At 41.3% G+C, this 17,651-nt stretch overlaps 1 protein-coding gene across 1 annotated transcript in view; it reads left to right on the top strand.

Moving 5' to 3' along the window:
- Positions 1–17,651, top strand: part of UNC79 (unc-79 homolog, NALCN channel complex subunit) — a 220,239-nt gene that overhangs the window by 190,235 nt on the left and 12,353 nt on the right. The window contains 5 exon segments of the mRNA XM_049612255.1: positions 1,031–1,120; positions 3,163–3,338; positions 4,292–4,478; positions 5,961–6,158; positions 7,969–8,046. Of these exon segments, the coding sequence (XP_049468212.1) occupies positions 1,031–1,120; positions 3,163–3,338; positions 4,292–4,478; positions 5,961–6,158; positions 7,969–8,046 (729 nt within the window).

Raw genomic sequence — 17,651 nt, 5'->3', positions numbered from 1 at the left:
AATTAGGTGGCACGTATTTTATGTGTATCTAAGACTCCCCAGAGTGATAAGGGTTACTGTAGTTTTAGGGTGATTCATGTCATAAAGACTCTGATGCATAATGGCTCTACATAAGATAATTTTTGTATACAGACTGGTTTAAATTTTTTTTAATTTATGAGAGAGTGAGAGAGAGAGAGAGAGAGAGAGAGAGAGAGAGAGGAGGGGCAGAAAGAGGGGGAGACAGAATCCAAAGCAGGCTCCAGGCTCTGAGCTGTCACCACAGAGCCTGATGTGGGGCTCAAACCCACAAACTGTGAGATCATGACCTGAGCCGAAGTCAGACATTTAACTGACTGGGCCACCTTGGTGCCCCCAGACCAGTTTAAAAACAAGCAGACAGGAGTGGCTCAGTCAGTTGAGGGTCCTACTCTTGGTTTCGGCTCAGGTCACGATCTCAGTTTGTGAGTTTGAGCCCCATGTTGGGCGGCACGCTGATGGTGCAGAGCCTGCTTGGGATTCTCTCTCTCTCTGTCCCTCCCCTGCTTGTGCTCTCCTTCTTTCTCTCTCAAAATAAAAACAAAACAAAAACAGATGGGCCTTGAGGAGGGCACTTGTTGGGATGAGCACTGGGTGTTGTATGTAGCGATGAATCACGGGAATCTACCCCTGAAACCAAGAGCACGTGGTATACACTGTATGTTAGCCAATTTGACAATAAATTATATTAAAAGCAAACAAAAACAAACAAGAACAAAAACAAGCAAACAAAAATCAGTTAGATCACCCAGTGGGAAAAAAGCATGTTAACCCAGTCTACCCTAGGCCGCCCGTTTCTTACCTCTTCGCCATAAACCTTTTATCAATTTTTGTCCAAACCGCGGGCAGACAGTCACAGACGGTGGAGAGTAACGGAGTGAGTCAGAACTCCAGAATGTGAAACAACCCGTTAGTAAACAGCGTGAAGTCACAACAAGACAGTGACCACAGTCAGGGCCAAAGTGAAGGCGGTGGCTTGGAGGGCCCACCCAGCGGTGTCCTTGTGTTTCAGTGTGGGACGGCCGCGATGGAGTGTGTGAGGCAGTACATCAACGAAGTGCTGGACTTCATGGCGGACATGCACACTCTCACCAAACTGAAGGTAAGAGGGCTTACCTACACTGCTCACTTCTCAGGTGAGCAAGACAGAGGCAGTTTTAGGGACTTACGCAGACCAGATGGGACTTATTGTTACCTGGGGCGGCAGCTGTGGTGCTAACAGTCCCTGTCTTGGGAGCCTGGAGAACTGAGTTCAGCCTGCGCAAGAGGGAAAAGAGAAAGGAAAGGCTGTTTGCATGGCAGGAGTTCTGTGCACGGCTCTACTTTGGCCATTCGTTCAGTTCTCCCGCTGCCCCCTGTTAAAGCGTCTCCATTCTACAGATGTAGAAACCGAGGCCTGGGTTAGTGCTGTGATTCGTGCTCAAGGTGGCGCTACCGATAAGCAGTGGAGTCAGGGTTGGCCTAAGACTAGCGGCACCAGATCACTCTCTTTTCACTATGCCATGTGGTGTCATTTAACTACCTTTGAGCCTCAGTTCCCTCATTTGTGACACAAGCCTAATATCTACCTTTACTGACTGTTAGGAGGTTTAATGTGGCACAGTGCGTGCAAAGAGACTTTTGTAAACTGGAACACATTATGCAAACATAAGCCTTTCATGGTTATCTGCATCAAAGCTCTCTTCTTCAAGAAAATGATTAAAGACAAGGGATGGGACAAACTCTGATTTGCATGTGGACAAGATCCCAGCAAAGTTGTCGAGCTTATTGACTGAGTGCCTCACAGGGTGGGATGAATCACTGATGTAAGTCAGCTTCCTTGCCGTGAGTTGACTAGGGAGCTAAAAGATTGATAGTCTTGAGAGATTTGGGGAAGGCCCTGGACAGAGGGCAGAAGGGAATCCAAACATGGTCCAAGGAACAGCCAGACGGCAACCTGGCACTAAATGATCCTTTTGGTTAAACAGGATCTAGTCGTCCCAGAAGCTCATCAGCTACAAATGAGGTTCCTCCATCGCCCAACTCAGTTTCTAGACTCTGCTCCAATGATCCAGGTGCTTCTTGGGATAGGGATGGATTTGCAAATGCTAGGTGGAAAGTAGAATCGGAATTTAAACTGGTGACTTCTCACAGTATCTGAACCCACTCATTCCTAAGTAAGCCCCCCTTGTACTTGACCACGCGCTCGTTACTGAGTGCCGAATCTGGTGGCCCACACTCAGATGGCTTTGGCATCAAGTGTCAAGAAGAGATCTCATTACCTAAACACTTGAGCTAGCTTTATAACCACTTTCAAAATACAGAGAAAAACAGTAAGAAGGATCCATGATGATCAAAAGGTTGGGGACTAGAGATATAATCCAACCCTCCAATTTAGGAGACAGATTAGAAAGGCCAAGTGGCAAGTGGCCTAAACTGGGGCCGAAGCCTAGGTCTCAGTTTCCATTTCAGTGCTCTTTCCACTAAGCCACACCAAGAAAAGGAACTTTTCTACATTAATTCAACAAATATGTACCAAGCACCCATAATGTGCCTGGTGTTGTTCTGGGCATGTAGGGATGCAGCAATGAGCAAAAGGACACAGTAGCCATGCTCATTTAATTTATAGTCGGGTAGTGAGGTGCCAGTTTTAATGAAAATCTCATATAACATAAAGTAAAATTGTGACTTTCATAATTGCTCTGAAGAAGGGGTACACAGTGGTATAGGAGCTTCTAATAGGATGATATGGCCTAGCCAGGGAGGTCAGGGAAGACTTCCTGGAGGAAGTGACACTTGAGCTAAAACGTGCACAATGAATAGCAGTCAATTAAGTGAAGAGAGGCAGGAACAGTGTTTCGGGCAGAGAGACCAGCACAAGCAAAGGCTGGTAATGGGAGGGAGCCAGTGTAGAGGGGATGAAGGGGTAGGATGCAGAGGTCTGCAGTCACTAGATCATTCCAGGCTTTTTAGGCCATGCTAGGGAATTTCCCCTCTCCCCCTTTATCCTAAGAAAAATGGGAAACCATTGAAGAAGTTTAAATGGGTTGTATACTTGGGAGTGGTGACAGAAGGTGAGGGAATGACAACCTGATCTTTTTAAAGAGCAACCAGGAGTTTTCCAGGTACTCTGCCAAAGCCATGAAATACCATTTGTTTTTGCAGAGCCACATGAAGACATGTTCCCAGCCTCTGCATGAAGATACTTTTGGTGGACACCTCAAAGTTGGGCTGGCTCAGATTACAGCCATGGAAATCTCACGGGGCAACCACAGAGATAACAAGGCTGTGATTCGCTACCTGCCTTGGCTCTATCATCCCCCTTCTGCCATGCAACAAGGGTAAGGCCCTTATTATTTTAGCAGTGAGGGTCGGTGAGTCAGGGAACCACCCCGAGTTTTCTGGGACTCAGAGCAAATGAATGCCTTGAAGATTGATGGGAGTGCAGTGTGATGGTGGGGAAGGTAGGAGGTGAGCCTCATCTCCATACCTGCTGACCTGGCAGCATTTTTGAACACGAGCACTTCCATGCTATGCTGACAGCAACAGGAACTTCCCCTCCTACGAAAACCTCAGCCATATCCTGATGGATGACGAAAACCTGGAGCTTCGAAGTTAAAATTAAGCAATTTTAACTCTTAATTTCAACTAGTTAAATAAATCAATAGGTATTTATTGAGCACTTACATAACTTCTGCCTTCAAGGAGCATGTTAGATTGTGGCTTGAACAAAATCCATGGCAAAGATGAAATAGAGCGCAAGGAGGCGGAGAAAGGAGAGGGGCCCATGGGCTGGTTTCTATGAGCACTCCATTTTGCACGGTCGGCAAAGGCTTGGAGCTGGGGCGAGGCGGGCAGGAGGGCAGGAGAGCAGCAGGAGACAGTGACTGCAGGGCAAGAAAATGGGTGGCGTGTGTTACATCTCCGCCTCTATTCCTTCCCCTCTAGTGGGGATGTGAGACTTTCTAAGAAGGAAGGAAAGAGTTTAGAAAAAGCAGCTAGTCAGAAGGGCAGCAAGGTTGGTGGAAGAATGATTTTTAATCCCGTGTTGTCACCAGAAGCTGCTCGTTGCTCAAGCAGCTATGGTCCGGGATTAGAGAGGGCGAGCAGAAAAACAGATACAGATACAGATACAGAAAAACAGATACATTTTGTTGGCACTGTCACCTGGGTGTTTTATTGTATGTGATCGCCTATAAAACCACACTTTTAATGCCATCAATAAGCGGTTGGTGAGCGCCCAACAAAACGGAAACCATAAAAATCGCCGTTAACACTTCCTTCTACTTGATAGGCCAAAAGAATTCATCGAGTGTATCTCCCGCATCCGTCTGCTGTCCTGGCTGCTCCTGGGCTCCCTCACTCATAACGCGGTGTGTCCAAATGCCTCCTCTCCGTGCCTGCCCATACCTCTGGATGCCGGCTCTCATATTGCAGACCATCTCATTGTCATCCTGATTGGATTTCCAGAGCAATCAAAGGTAAGCGATTTCTGCAACCTTAAGACCATAGGCATCGAAATTGCTAATGGAAACCGTTATCAGCCTGTTATGTTTCTTCTGAGAAGAAAATGCATCTTATCACTTGCCCTCCTGTGGATGTTAGGAAAGCGACTTTGTGCTAATGCCTTATTTAAAGTTGTTTAAGTTCCCGCACTGTCTTTTCTTCCCCCTTAAATTGTCTTTGTTTACTTTTATAAAGATAAATTATGGAGGCAGGCAAGAGTTAGCTTCCTAGGCATTTCTGTCTCAAAATAATGAAGAGAAATAAAAGGCTAGAAATATAATAAAAATCCCATGATCAGTTTTTGGAACCGAATATGAATTGGAGGAAAATTTATGCTCTGATTTTTCATGCACTATCTTTGCAACTCACATCTCTAGAGATAGATCCATAAAGATTCAAAATGAAAATAAGAAGGCCAGTTGGGAACTCACTAAAGCACACGCTGGAATCACCGACACAGAGGAACTTAGTAAATTGTAGAGACAGATGATGTGCTTAAGGGAATAAAGTAAACCCAAGGCAGGCATCAGTCATGAGCCAGTGTAAGCAAACCAGACACACTGGTACTAATCAGCTAAGAGAAGCCAAGGGCCCTTCACAAGTTTAGGCAAGTTCCGGGAAGTCAGGGTGGGTTTAGGAGCAGCTGGGATGTGGGCCAGGGAAAGCTGACTCTGTGGTAAAGTAGAGCACCATCCAAACAGCCTGAATGATATTTGCAAAAGGGGCCAGGCAGTCAGTTCCTAGTATTTCAAGCCAGAGCTGCGTTTGATTCCTAACGATGGTACTTGGTCATTTGTACAAAGTACCTTGTCAAGGTACCTTGACCTTGTGACCTCTCTGAGCTCCAGTTTTTCATCTGTAAAAGAGACGAGGGGATGGTTTGAGAATTATGGAAGCGATCTTTGGAAAGTCTTTAGCACGGTGTCTGGGACATTGTAGGTGCATGCTCAGTCCGTGCTCACCACTAGTGCTTGCTGCTGCCACTTCTACTACTGGTAATAGTATAATTAGTAACACATTGCTGGGCGATGTGTTCAGATATGCCACCTGATTCCTCCTAACGCCAGCTCTTTGAGGAGGGTACTATCATCCCCATGTCACAGGCGAGGAAACACCTCAAGATGGTAGAATGATTATTCTCCCTGATCTAGTTTAGGGATGAGAACGTCATTGTTGTTAACAGGCAAGGCGGTGGGTAGCGTTCTGCAAGCTAAGGTGCCTTCTCTTTGGAAAGATGCTTTGTTCCCTCAGCACACTCCCACTGACAGAGCGAAAGCAGATTGTCTTAAGGTGGTGAATCACGAATCCGTAACTCATAGAGAACTCCTTCAGCCTCCGATCTCTGGAAGTAGATGTGCTTCAGCCGTGCTCCTCAGAAGGCCGAGACCGTGTGGGATGGGCCCTGTGGAGCACTGTAGCCCACTGAAATGTAATGGCTCCTGTCTCCTCCTTTTCAGACCTCCGTGCTGCATATGTGTTCTCTCTTCCACGCATTTATCTTTGCTCAGCTCTGGACCGTATATTGCGAACAAAGTGCCGTAGCTACAAATGTCCAAAGTCAGAATGAATTCAGCTTCACGGCGATCCTGACCGCACTGGAGTTTTGGAGCAGGGTGACACCCAGCATCCTTCAGCTGATGGCTCACAACAAAGTGGTGAGTCCACGAATAAATTTCCCATCGTGGATAAAAGGTGTAACCTACACCCAGCCCTCACATTATCTGTTCTTTAAGGGTCTCAATTGTAATATTATATCAATGGGTTTTTACATTTTAAGCTGGATGTTCTGCTTGTATAATAAGTTTGATGAGAAACAGAGCAAGCAAATAAATTTAGTAGAAACTTTTGTTTGCTCTGCTTAGTGCCAAAAATTTATTTTATATGAAATCTACCTTTAAGGGTTGTTTTGTGCTATAAAGTCAAAAGGAGATTCATATTATTTTTGGATTCCAAGGCAATTTGGAAAAACCCGAGCCAGTTGGGTCATCCTCTGGTGGTATTTAAGAGCAGACCAACCACACATGTTCATTCTACCCAGGGCTCAAACCCTGAAAAGGGCCTCACCCTTCTGAGTTGCCCTAGGAGGACCTGAGCTCCCCCAGTCTTCAAATCCAGTTCAGTTTTAACTCAGATGCCTCACCAAGAGAGGGGCTGCTCTAACCCTCACTGGAAAATATCTGAGGTATTGTTGGCATGAGCCCACTTCATCGAACAAGCTTGGATTAGTCCTTTGAAGTCAGGCTCGGAGGGTGTATGGAAGGAATTTACAAGGAAGTCCTTTGCTACTTTGAAGGAGGATCCTCAGTGGAGAAAGCAACAGTTAGTATCTTGGTTATGGGGGGCTCTATCAGGCTAATTCTCCTCTGTGAGGGGCAAGGGATCTGGAAGAACATCATAACGATGATCCCAGTGTGCCCAGAAACCCAACAACGCACCGTCCACAAAAGGCATAACGGAAATGACTTTTGATTGATTGATACTACTCTAAGAAACAGTTTCTTTCAGCTCTAATTGGAAAGGGGATTATATATTTCCTTTAGTGAAGCACTTTCTTTTCTTTAGAGAAGCAGATGTTATGAGGCAATTCTGTATGGAGAGAGGTATTTTAGTTCAATTTAGAGGAAATTTATGTGGCAATTTTAGGGTGCACAAACAGTTCTGAGAAACATTTATTGGATCATAGAGTCTGAGACTGAAGAAGAACTTGGAGATCAAGCATTCTGTTACTTTACAGGCAATGAAACTGGGACCTTAAATAGAGATTCGGTTTCCTTCTGTTGATACTAGTTTTTTGACACCATTAATATCTCTGCTCCAAATCTCTTTGACATATAAATGTTAGAAATGAATGTTACAAATGAGTTTTGTACAAATAATGCTACTAACAGATTTGAGTTAACTTTTTTCTGAAAAATGTGTTAAACTATGTATGCTAGTCTGGTAAAATTCCCTTGTAGTGTTTAAAATCCAGCCTTAGGAATTTCTGATCAGGGACTTTTGAACTGTCATCAGCGTGGCTACCTTGTTCCCTAGAGAACAAAGCCACAAAGACAGGTGTATAATAAATTAAACAGCTGCTCCAGGTGAAGAAACTGTGGAAAAAGGGTCAAGATGAAGAAAAGGACATAAGCCCAAGTTCTGTATTTGGAAGGAGGGAAGCAGAAGGCATTTATCCTCTGGTATGAATCACAATTCAGTGCAGATTAGCAAGATCAATACCCCGTTCCATTGGCAGCCCTGAGTTAGATAAGGAAGGCATGCCAAATGAAAAACCTCTGGAGCTTTTTAAAGTCACTTTCTAGTTGAAGTTTTAGAGGTGAATAAGCACTACTGCTTGCGGTCCCCTCTGGTCATTGTGCCAAAAGCCTCGCGGGCACATGGCATGGATCCTCTGTGGCTACAGACTAGCTTTCGAGGTTTCTGCGCTACTGGGAGTGGACCTGATTTTCATGTTTGTTGTTTCAGATGGTGGAAATGGTGTGCCTCCACGTGATTAGTTTAATGGAGGCATTGCAAGAGTGCAATTCAACAATTTTTGTCAAGGTAGGAAAATCTTATGATTTTTATGAGACTGATTCTTGCTGCTAAAAACAAATGTGGATTTACTTTGAATGTGACTTCGAAGAGGAAAAGAAACTGATTTAGTTTTGACAGAGTTGGGGGCTGGAGGACTCAGGCTCATGGGACAACCCTTCACCAAATGGTTATCATGTTATTTTTGCTCTTGTTCTACCACTGGAACCAAGTCTACCTGGGTTAAATATGTTGGCCCAATATTGCCTGTGAACACAAGTCATTAAAATATTACTGGGGGACGTCGATCTGAAAATGACCTTATGGTCATAGAAATTGGTTGGTGATACCTCACCTTACAAGATAGCCAGAAAACCAAGGCAAATGGTCTTTAATTGTTTGACTTGGTAGCTATCACTTTTCTCTCAGATAAATTAAGTTCCTTTCTAATATTACTATTTTAAATCACTGTTTAGTCTATGGGTGTAATTTAAGTATTTGTTATCTGTCCAAGGACCTCAGAAGCATACTACTGTGATAAAAAATGAGAGTAAAGGAGAACTGGGTTTCTCACTCCCTGCCTTTTTATTTGTCCTTCCTCTACCTGCAGCACTCCCGTTTACCTGTCATGTCTGGATTCCATTGTCTCAGCCATCGCCCCCACCCCCACCACACAAAGTGGGTCAGTTTGGGGCCTTATAACTTGCAATTTCACTCCTTGGGTGTCTCTATTCTTCAATTATGGTCACTTGTCAAGTTAACTCACACAGTGCTGGAGAAAAGCAACCCATTTTCAGGGAAAACTTGACTGTTGTCCGAACACTGCAAGGTAGCTTGTTCAAATGGGGTAGAGAGAGCTTCTCTAGTTTGATAGTCAACAGCAAAAGTCAACACCATGAGAGAAACGATCTGACTGACACTCAGATGATCATACCTGATTTTCTTTTTTACAGCTTCATTGAAGTATAATTTATATATAGTAAACTCTACATATTTAAAATGTACAATTTGGTAAGTCTTCACATAGATGATATCCGTGAAAACATCACCATAATCAAGTTAATGAACATGTCCCTCACACCCCTAAAGGTTTCCCATATTCTTTCTAGTTGCTCTTTTCCACCACTCCTGTATCCTACATCCCTGTCCCCAGGCAGCTACTGGTCTGTTTTCTTTCTTTCTTTTTTTTTTTTTTAATCTTTATTTATTTTTGAGAGAGAGAGACAGTGTGTGAGCAGGGGAAGAGCAGAGAGAGAGGGAGACACAGAATCTGAAGCAGGCTCCAGGCTCTGAGCTCTCAGCACAGAGCCTGATGTGGGGCTCAAACCCACGAACTGTGAGATCATGACCTGAGCCGAAGTTGGACACCCAACCGACTGAGCCACCCAGGCGCCCCAACTACTGGTCTGTTTTCCCTCACCATAGGCTACTTATCATTTTCTAGAATTTTATATAAATGGATTTATACAATACTTAGACTTTTTTCCTGCCTTCTCTCATTCAAAGTAACATTGAGATTAATCCATTTTGTTGCATGTATCAGTAGATCATTTCTTTTTCTTTCTGAGTAGTATTCCATTGTATGGATATATCACCTTTTTAAAATACTTTTTTAAGTTTATTTATTTATTTTGAGAGAGACGGGGAGAGTGTGAGCAAGGGAGGGTCAGAGAGAGAGAGGGAGAGAGTCCCAAGCAGGCTCTGCAGGGACTCGAACTCATGAAACTGTGAGATCATGACCCGAGCCAAAATCAAGAGTCAGACGCTTAACTGACTGAGCCACCCTGGCGCCCCATGGATATATCACCTTTTGTTTTTCCATTCATCAGTTCATGGACATCTGGGCTGTTTTCAGTTTGGGGCTATTACAAATAAAGCTTCTATGAATATTCATGTACAAGTCTTTGTGTAAAGATACGCTGTCATGCACATTGAATAAATACCTAGGAGCAGAATGGCTAAGCCATATGATATGTGTATAATTTTTCAAGAAATTGACAAACTGGTTTCCAAGTGATTGTGCCCTGTTACATTCACACCAGCAGTGTATGAGCATTTCAGTTCCTGCACATCTTTGTCAATACTTAGTATAGTCAATCTTTCACTGTAGACACCCTAAGAATTGTGTATTGGTATCTCATCATGGTTTTAAATTGCATTTCCCTATTGACAGATGACGTTAAACAGCTTTTCACGTGCTTATCTGCCATCCATATGTCTGCTTGGTGAAGTATCTGTTAAAATTATTTGTGCGTTTAATATTGGGTTGGATTTGTTGTTGTTGTTATAATTGAGTTTTAAGGCAAAGTCCTTTATCTGATAGGTGATTTGCAAAGATTTTCCCTGCAATTGTCTTTTCACTATCTTAAGAGTGTCCTGTGAAGAGCAGAAGGTCTTAATTTTGAAGAACTACCATTTATCAAAATTTTCTTTTATGGATCATGCCTTAATGTATTTTTAAAAACCTTTGCCTCACCCAAGGAGAACTGAGATGTTAAACAATATTGAGTCTTCCAATTCACGAACACAGTATATCTTTCTATTTTTTTCATTTTAAAAAATTTTTTTAACATTTATTCATTTTTGAGAGACAGAGAGAGACAGAGCATGAGTGGGGAAGAGGCAGAGGGAGGGAGACACAGAATCCGAAGCAGGCTCCAGGCTCCAAGCTGTCAGCACAGAGCCCGACGCGGGGCTCGAACCCACAAACTGTGAGATCATGACCTGAGCCAAGGTCGGATGCTCAACCGACTGAGCCACCCAGGCGCCCCTATCTTGCTATTTTTTAAAAAAATACTTTTTCCAGCAATATTTTGTAGTTTTCCATATACAAGATTAGCATATTTTGTCAAATTTATCGTTACATTATCATAATCCTAGGGCATTATAAGTGCTTTGGGTTTTTATATTTAAATTTCTGATTGTTCATTGCTAGTATTTAGAAATATAACTGATTTTGTATTGACCTTATAACCTATAAGCTGTTAAACTCATTTATTAGTGCTAGTAGCTTTTTTGTGGATCTCATCAGCTTTTCTGTACAGACAATTATGTCATGTGCAAATAAAGGCAGTTTTATTTCTTCCTTTCCAGTCTTTCTACCTTCTATTTCTTTGCCTTGTCACATTGCTCTGGCTAGATCCTCTAGTACAAGTTGAATAGAAGTTATGAGAGTGAAAAACCTTGCTTTCCTAGTAGGAAAGCATCTGTATTTCCTCATTAAATATAAATGTTAGCTGTCAGTTTTTCATAGATACCCTTTGTCAAGTTGAGTAAGTTTCTCTTCTATTCCTGGTTTGCTAAGGAATTTTGTCAGAAATGAATGCAGGACTTTCCAATACTTCTTCTACATTTATTGAGATGGTCATTTGAGTATTCTTTTTTATGGATTGATTTTTGAATGTTAAACAAATCTTGTATTTCTGGGACAAGCCATATGTGGTTGTGATGTGTATTATCCTTTTTATATCTTGCTGAATTCTATTTGCTAACATTTTAACATAATTTTTGCATTGATGTTCATGAGGGATGTTGGATTGTAATTTTCTCTTCTTGTAATAACTATTTTTGGTTTTGGTATCAGGGTAATGATGGCCTCATATAATGATTTAGGTAGTATTCTTTCCTCTTCTGTTTTTTTTTCTTTAATAATTTATTGTCAAGCTAGCTAACATACAGTGTAGTCTTGGCTTCAGGAGTAGATTCCCGTAATTCATTACTAACATACAACACCCGGTGCTTATCCCAATAAGTGCCCTCCTCAATGCCCATCACCCATTTTCCCCCCCCCCCCCCCCCGCAACCTCCACCACCGCCATTAACCCTAAGTTTGTTCTCTGTATTTAAGAGTCTCTTCTGGTTTGCCTCCCTCTCTATTTGTAGCTTATTTTTCCTTTCCTTCCCTGATGGTCTTCTGTTAAGTTTCCCAAATTCCACATGTGAAGGAAAACGTGTGATATCTGTCTTTCTCTGACTGACTTACTTAACTTAGCATAATACCCTCAACTTCCATCCACATTGTTGCAAATGTCAAGCTTTCATTCTTTTTCATCACCGAGTAGTATTCCATTGTGTATATATACCACACCTTCTTTATCCATTCATCAGTTGATGGACATTTGGGTTCATTCCATACTTTGGCTATTGTTGATAGCACTGCTATGAACATTGGGGCACATGTCCCCTACGAATCAGCACTCCTATATCTTTGGATAAATTCCTAGTAGTGCTATTGCTGGGTCATAGGGTAATTCTATTTTTAATTTTTTGAGGAACCTCTACACTGTTTTCCAGAATGGCTGCACCAGTTTGCACTCCCACCAACAGTGCAAAAGGGTTACCCTTTCTCCATAGCCTCGCCAACATCTGTTGTTTCCTAGGTTGTTAATTTTAGCCACTCTGACAGGTGTGAGGTGGTATCTCATTGTGGTTTTGATTTGTATTTCCCTGATGATGAATAGTGTTGAGCATCTTTTCGTGTGTCTGTTTGCCGTCTGGATGTCTTCTTTGGAGAAGTGTCTATTCATGTCTTCTACCCATTTCTTCACTGGATTATTTGTTTTTTTGGGTGTTGAGTTTGGTAAATTTTTTATAGATTTTTGATACTAATCCTTTATCCAATGTGTCATTTGCACATATCTTCCCCCATTCTGTCGGTTGCCTTTTAATTTTGTTGACTGTTTCCTTTGCTGTGCAGAGCTTTTTATCTTGATGAGGTCCCAATAGTTCAATTTTGCTTTTATTTCCCTTGCCTTTGGAGACATGTCAAATAAGAAGTTGCTATGGCTGAGGTCAAGGAGGTTGTTGCCTGTTTTCTCTTCTAGGATTTTGATGGTTTCCTGTCTCACATTTAGGTATTTCATCCATTTTGAATTTATTTTTGCGTATGGTGTAAGAAAGTGGTCCAGTTTCATTCTTCTGCACATTGCTGTCCAGTTCTCCCAACACTGTTTGCTAAAGAGACTGTCTTTTTTCCATTGGATACTGTTTCCTGCTTTGTCAAAGATTAGTTGGCCATACGTTTGTGGTTCCATTTCTGGGTTCTCTATTCTATTGCGTTGGTCTATGTGTCTGTTTTTGTGCCAATATCATACTGTCTTGATGATTACAGCATTGTAATACAGGCTAAAGTCTGGGATTGTGATGCCTCCAGCTTTGGTTTACTTTTTCAACATTACTTTGGCTTTTCAGGGTCCTTTGTGGTTCCATAAAAATTTTAGGATTGTTTGTTCTAGCTCTGTAAAGAATGCTGGTGCAATTTTGATTGGGATTGCATTGCATATGTACATTGCTTTGGGTAATTTGTTTTTCCAATCCATGAGCATGAAATATTTTTCCATTTCCTTGTGTCTTCTTTAATTGCTTTCATAAGCTTTCTGTAATTTTCAACATACAGATCTTTTACCTCTTTGTTTAGGTTTATTCCTAGGTATTTTATGGTTCTTGGTGCAATTGTAAATGAGACTGGTTCCTTGGTATCTCTTTCTGTTCCTTCATTATGGGTGTATATCACACAACTGATTTCTGTACATCGATTTTATATCCTGTGACTTTGCTGAATTCATGTATCAGTTCTAGCAGTTTTTTGGTGGAGTCATTCAGGTTTCCCATGTAGAGTATCATGTCATTTGTGAAAAGTGAAAGTTTGAATTCTTTGCCAATTTGGATGCCTTTCATTTCATTTTGTTGTCTGATTACTAAGGCTAGGACTTCCAACACTATGTTAAACAACAGTGGTAGGAGTGGACGTCCCTGTTGTGTTCCTGATCTCAGGGGGAAAGCCCTCAGTTTTTTCCCATTGAGGATGATATTAGCTGTGGGCCTTTCATATCTGGCCTTTATGACATTAAGGTATGTTCTTTCTATTCTGACTTTCTTGAGGGTTTATATTAAGACACGATGCTGTATTTTGTCAAATGCTTTTTCTGCATCTATTGACAGAATCATATGGTTCTTATCCTTTCTCCTATTAATGTGATGTATCATGTTGATTGATTTGCAAATATTGAACCAGCCCTGCAGCTCAGGCATGAATCCCACTTGATCGAGGTGAATAATTCCTTTAATATACTGTTTAATTCGATTTGCTAGTACCTTGTTGAGAATTTTTGCACCCATTTTTCATCAGGGGTATTGGCCTGTAACTCTCCTTTTTAGTGGGGTCTCTGGTTTGGAAATCAAGATAATGTTGGCTTCATAGAATGCATTTGGAAGCTTTCCTTCTGTTTCTATTATTTGGAACAGCTTGAGAAGAATAGGTATTAACTTGCTTTAAATGTGTGGTAGAATTCCTCTGGGAAGCCTCTGGCCCAGGACTCTTATTTCTTGGGAGATTTTTGATAACTGATTCAATTTCTTTGCTGGTTATGGGTCTGTTCAAATTTTCTATTTCTTCCCTTTTGAGTTTTGGTAGTGTGTGAGTATCTGGGGATTTGTCCATTTCTTCCAAATTGTCCAGTTTGTTGGTATATAATTTTTCGTAGTATTCTCTAATAATTGTTCGTATTGCTGTGGTGTTGGTTGTGATCTCTCCTCTTTCATTCATGATTTTATCTGTTTGGGTCTTCTCTCTTTTCTTTTTGAGAAGTCTCCTTAGGGGATTATCAATTTTGCTTATTCTTTCAAAAAATTAGCTCTTAGATTCATTGATCTGTTCTACTGGTTGCTTTTTATTTTATTCTATACTGTTTATTTGTGCTCTAATCTTTATTATTTCTCTTCTTCTGCTGGCTTTGGGCTTTCTTTGCTGCTGTCTTTCTAGTTCCTTTAGGTGTGAGGTTAGGTTCTGTATTTGGGACCTTTCTTGCTTCTTGAGATAGGTCTGGACTGTAGTGTATTTTCCTCTTAGGACTGCCTTTGCTGCATCCCAAAGGGTTTGGACTGCCGTGTTTTCATTTTCATTTGTTTGCATATATTTTAAATTTCTTCCTTAATTTCCTGGTTGACCCATTCATTCTTTAGTAGGATATTCTTTAACCTTCATGTATTTGGGGGCTTTCCAAATTTTTTCTTGGGGTTGATTTCAAGTTTCATAGTGTTGTGATCTGAAAATATGTATGGTATGATCTCAGTCCTTTTGGATTTGTTGAGGGATGTTTTGTGAACCAGTATGTGATCTATTTTGGAGAATGTTCCATGTGCCCTCAAGAAGAATGTGTATTCTTTTGGATGAAAAGTTCTGAATATATCTGTTAAGTCCATCTCGTCCAATATGTCATTCAGAGCTGTTGTTTCCTTATTGATTTTCTGCCTAGATGATCTGTCCATTGTTGTAAGTGGAATATTAAAGTCCCCTACAATCACGGTATTATTATCTCTACATTTATTTATGTTTGTGATTGAGTTATATACTTGGTTGCTTCACGTTGGGGTCATAAACATTTACAATTGTTAGCTCTTCTTGATGGATAGACCTGTTAATTATGACATAGTGCCCTTCTTCATCTCTTGTTACAGTCTTTGTTTTAAAATCTAGTTTGTCTGATATAAGTATGGCTGTACTGTCTTTTGACATCCAGTAGCATGATAGATGGTTCTCCATCCCCTTGCTTTCAATCTGCAGGTGTCTCCGGGTCTAAAATGAGTCTCTTGTAGGCAGCGTATAGATGCATCTTGTTATTTTATCCGTTCTGATATGCTATGTCTTTTGATTGAGGCAGTTAGTCCATTTACATTCAGAGTGATTACTGAAAGATAAGGATTTAGTGTCATTGCGTTATCTGTAGGTTTTGTGTTTATGGTGATGTCTTTGGTCTTTGTAGTCTTTGCTGCTTTTCACTCACAGAGTCCCCCTTAGGATCTCCTGAAGGGCTGGTTTGGTGGTCATGAACTCCTTTAGTTTTTGTTCATCTGGGAAACTCTTTATCTCTCTTTCTATTCTGCATGACAGCCTTGCTGGATAAAGGATTCTTGGCTACATATTTTTCCTGTTCAGCACTTTGAATATTTTCTGCCACTCCTTTCTGGCCTGCCAAGTTTCAATAGACAGGTCTGCTACTACCCTTATGTGTCTACCCTTGTAGGTTAAGACCCATTTGTCCCTAGCTGCTTTCAGAATTCTCTTTATCTTTGTATTTTTCCAGTTTCACTATGATATGTCATGGCGTTGACCTGTTTTAGTTGATTTTGAAAGGAGTTCTCTGTGCCCCCCTGGACTTGGATGTTTGTTTCCTTCCCCAGATTAGGGAAGTTCTCAACTATAATTTGTTCAAATAAACCTTTTCCCCCTTTCTCTCTCTTCCTCTTCTTCTGGAACTCCTATGATACAGATAATATTATTTCATTTCATTGAATCACGTAGTCTTTAATTATCCCTTCATGGTCTAGTAATTTCTGTTCCCTCTTTTTTTCAGCTTCATCATTTTTCATAATTTTATCTTCTATTTCACCTATTCTCTCCTCTGTTTCTTCCATCCTTGCTGTCACTGCATCTAGTTTATTTTCCATCTCATTTACAAAATTTCTTAATTCATCATGACTACTTCTTATGTCCTGATCTATGCACCAATATACATTCTCTGCTGTCTTCTATGCTTTATTCAAGCCCAGCTATTAGTCTTATGACTATTTTTGTAAATTGTTGTTCAGATATATTGTTTATATCTGTTTTGGGCGATTCTCTGGCTGTCATTTCTTCCTGGAATTTCTTTTGAGGAGAATTCTTCCACTTCATCATTTTGGCTAGGCTTCTGTCATTTACATGATGTAATAGCTTGTTTTATGTCCTGCACCTGCAAGTACTACTATCTTAAGAAGGGGTCACACACTGTCCAGGGCCAGGCACTTCAGTAAGTGTTTTTGGAGTGTGTTGCATGCACTCTGTTGTCTTTGGCTGCTCTCTTCCACTGCTTGTAGTGGTGGATTGTTTGGATCTTCCACCAAGTGTGCTTTGATTTGTTCATTGAAGTATCCCTGGAAAAAAGGAAAGCAAAGTGGTGGTGGGCGGTGGGGAGCCTTATCCCATACAAGAAGAGAAATGAAAGGGGGATGGGGGGGAAATATAGGCAGAGAATCAGAGAAACTATAAGACTTAATCCAGAGAGAGGGAGAGGAAAATAAAGAGGAAGGAGATACAGAAAAGGTGTAAAAAGAATAAGCATTCCTCATTAAAAAAACAACAGAAAGAAAGAAAGAAAGAAAGAAAGAAAGACAAAAGAAAGAAAGAAAATAAGAATTGACCAAAAATCAAATCAGAAACTATGAGCTTGATTCCAAAGGAAAGAAAAAAGAAAAGAGGAGGGTAGAAAGAAAAAGAAGGGAAAAGAGAAGAGAAGGAAGGAAAAGAGGGAAAAAAATAATTAAAAAAAATTTTTTTTAAATAGACTAACATTCAAAACTACAGGACAGTTGTCTGTTGGTGCCTGGGATGGGTGGCTGTGATGGTCTAGAGGAGAGGCTGTCTGGTTAGGTCAGTGTCAATCTCACTCTGGTAGATAAACAGTTACCAGGCATGGAGAGGCGGGGTTTGGTGTAGGAGGGTCCCACCTCCACTCCCGGGGGCCACTGTGCTGTTCCCTGAAGCCCCACCATGTTGATTATGGGGAGAAAAATAGTGACACCCGAATATCTCCTCCCCAGACCAGGTGTCTCAAACCACCCTGTTCAGGCAGCCCTCACAGAGTAGCTCAGGCAGCTGG

This window comes from Panthera uncia, assembly GCF_023721935.1.
Source record: "Panthera uncia isolate 11264 chromosome B3 unlocalized genomic scaffold, Puncia_PCG_1.0 HiC_scaffold_1, whole genome shotgun sequence".
In the NCBI taxonomy this organism is placed as follows: domain Eukaryota; kingdom Metazoa; phylum Chordata; class Mammalia; order Carnivora; family Felidae; genus Panthera; species Panthera uncia.
This window is presented reverse-complemented; position numbering and strand designations above follow the sequence as displayed.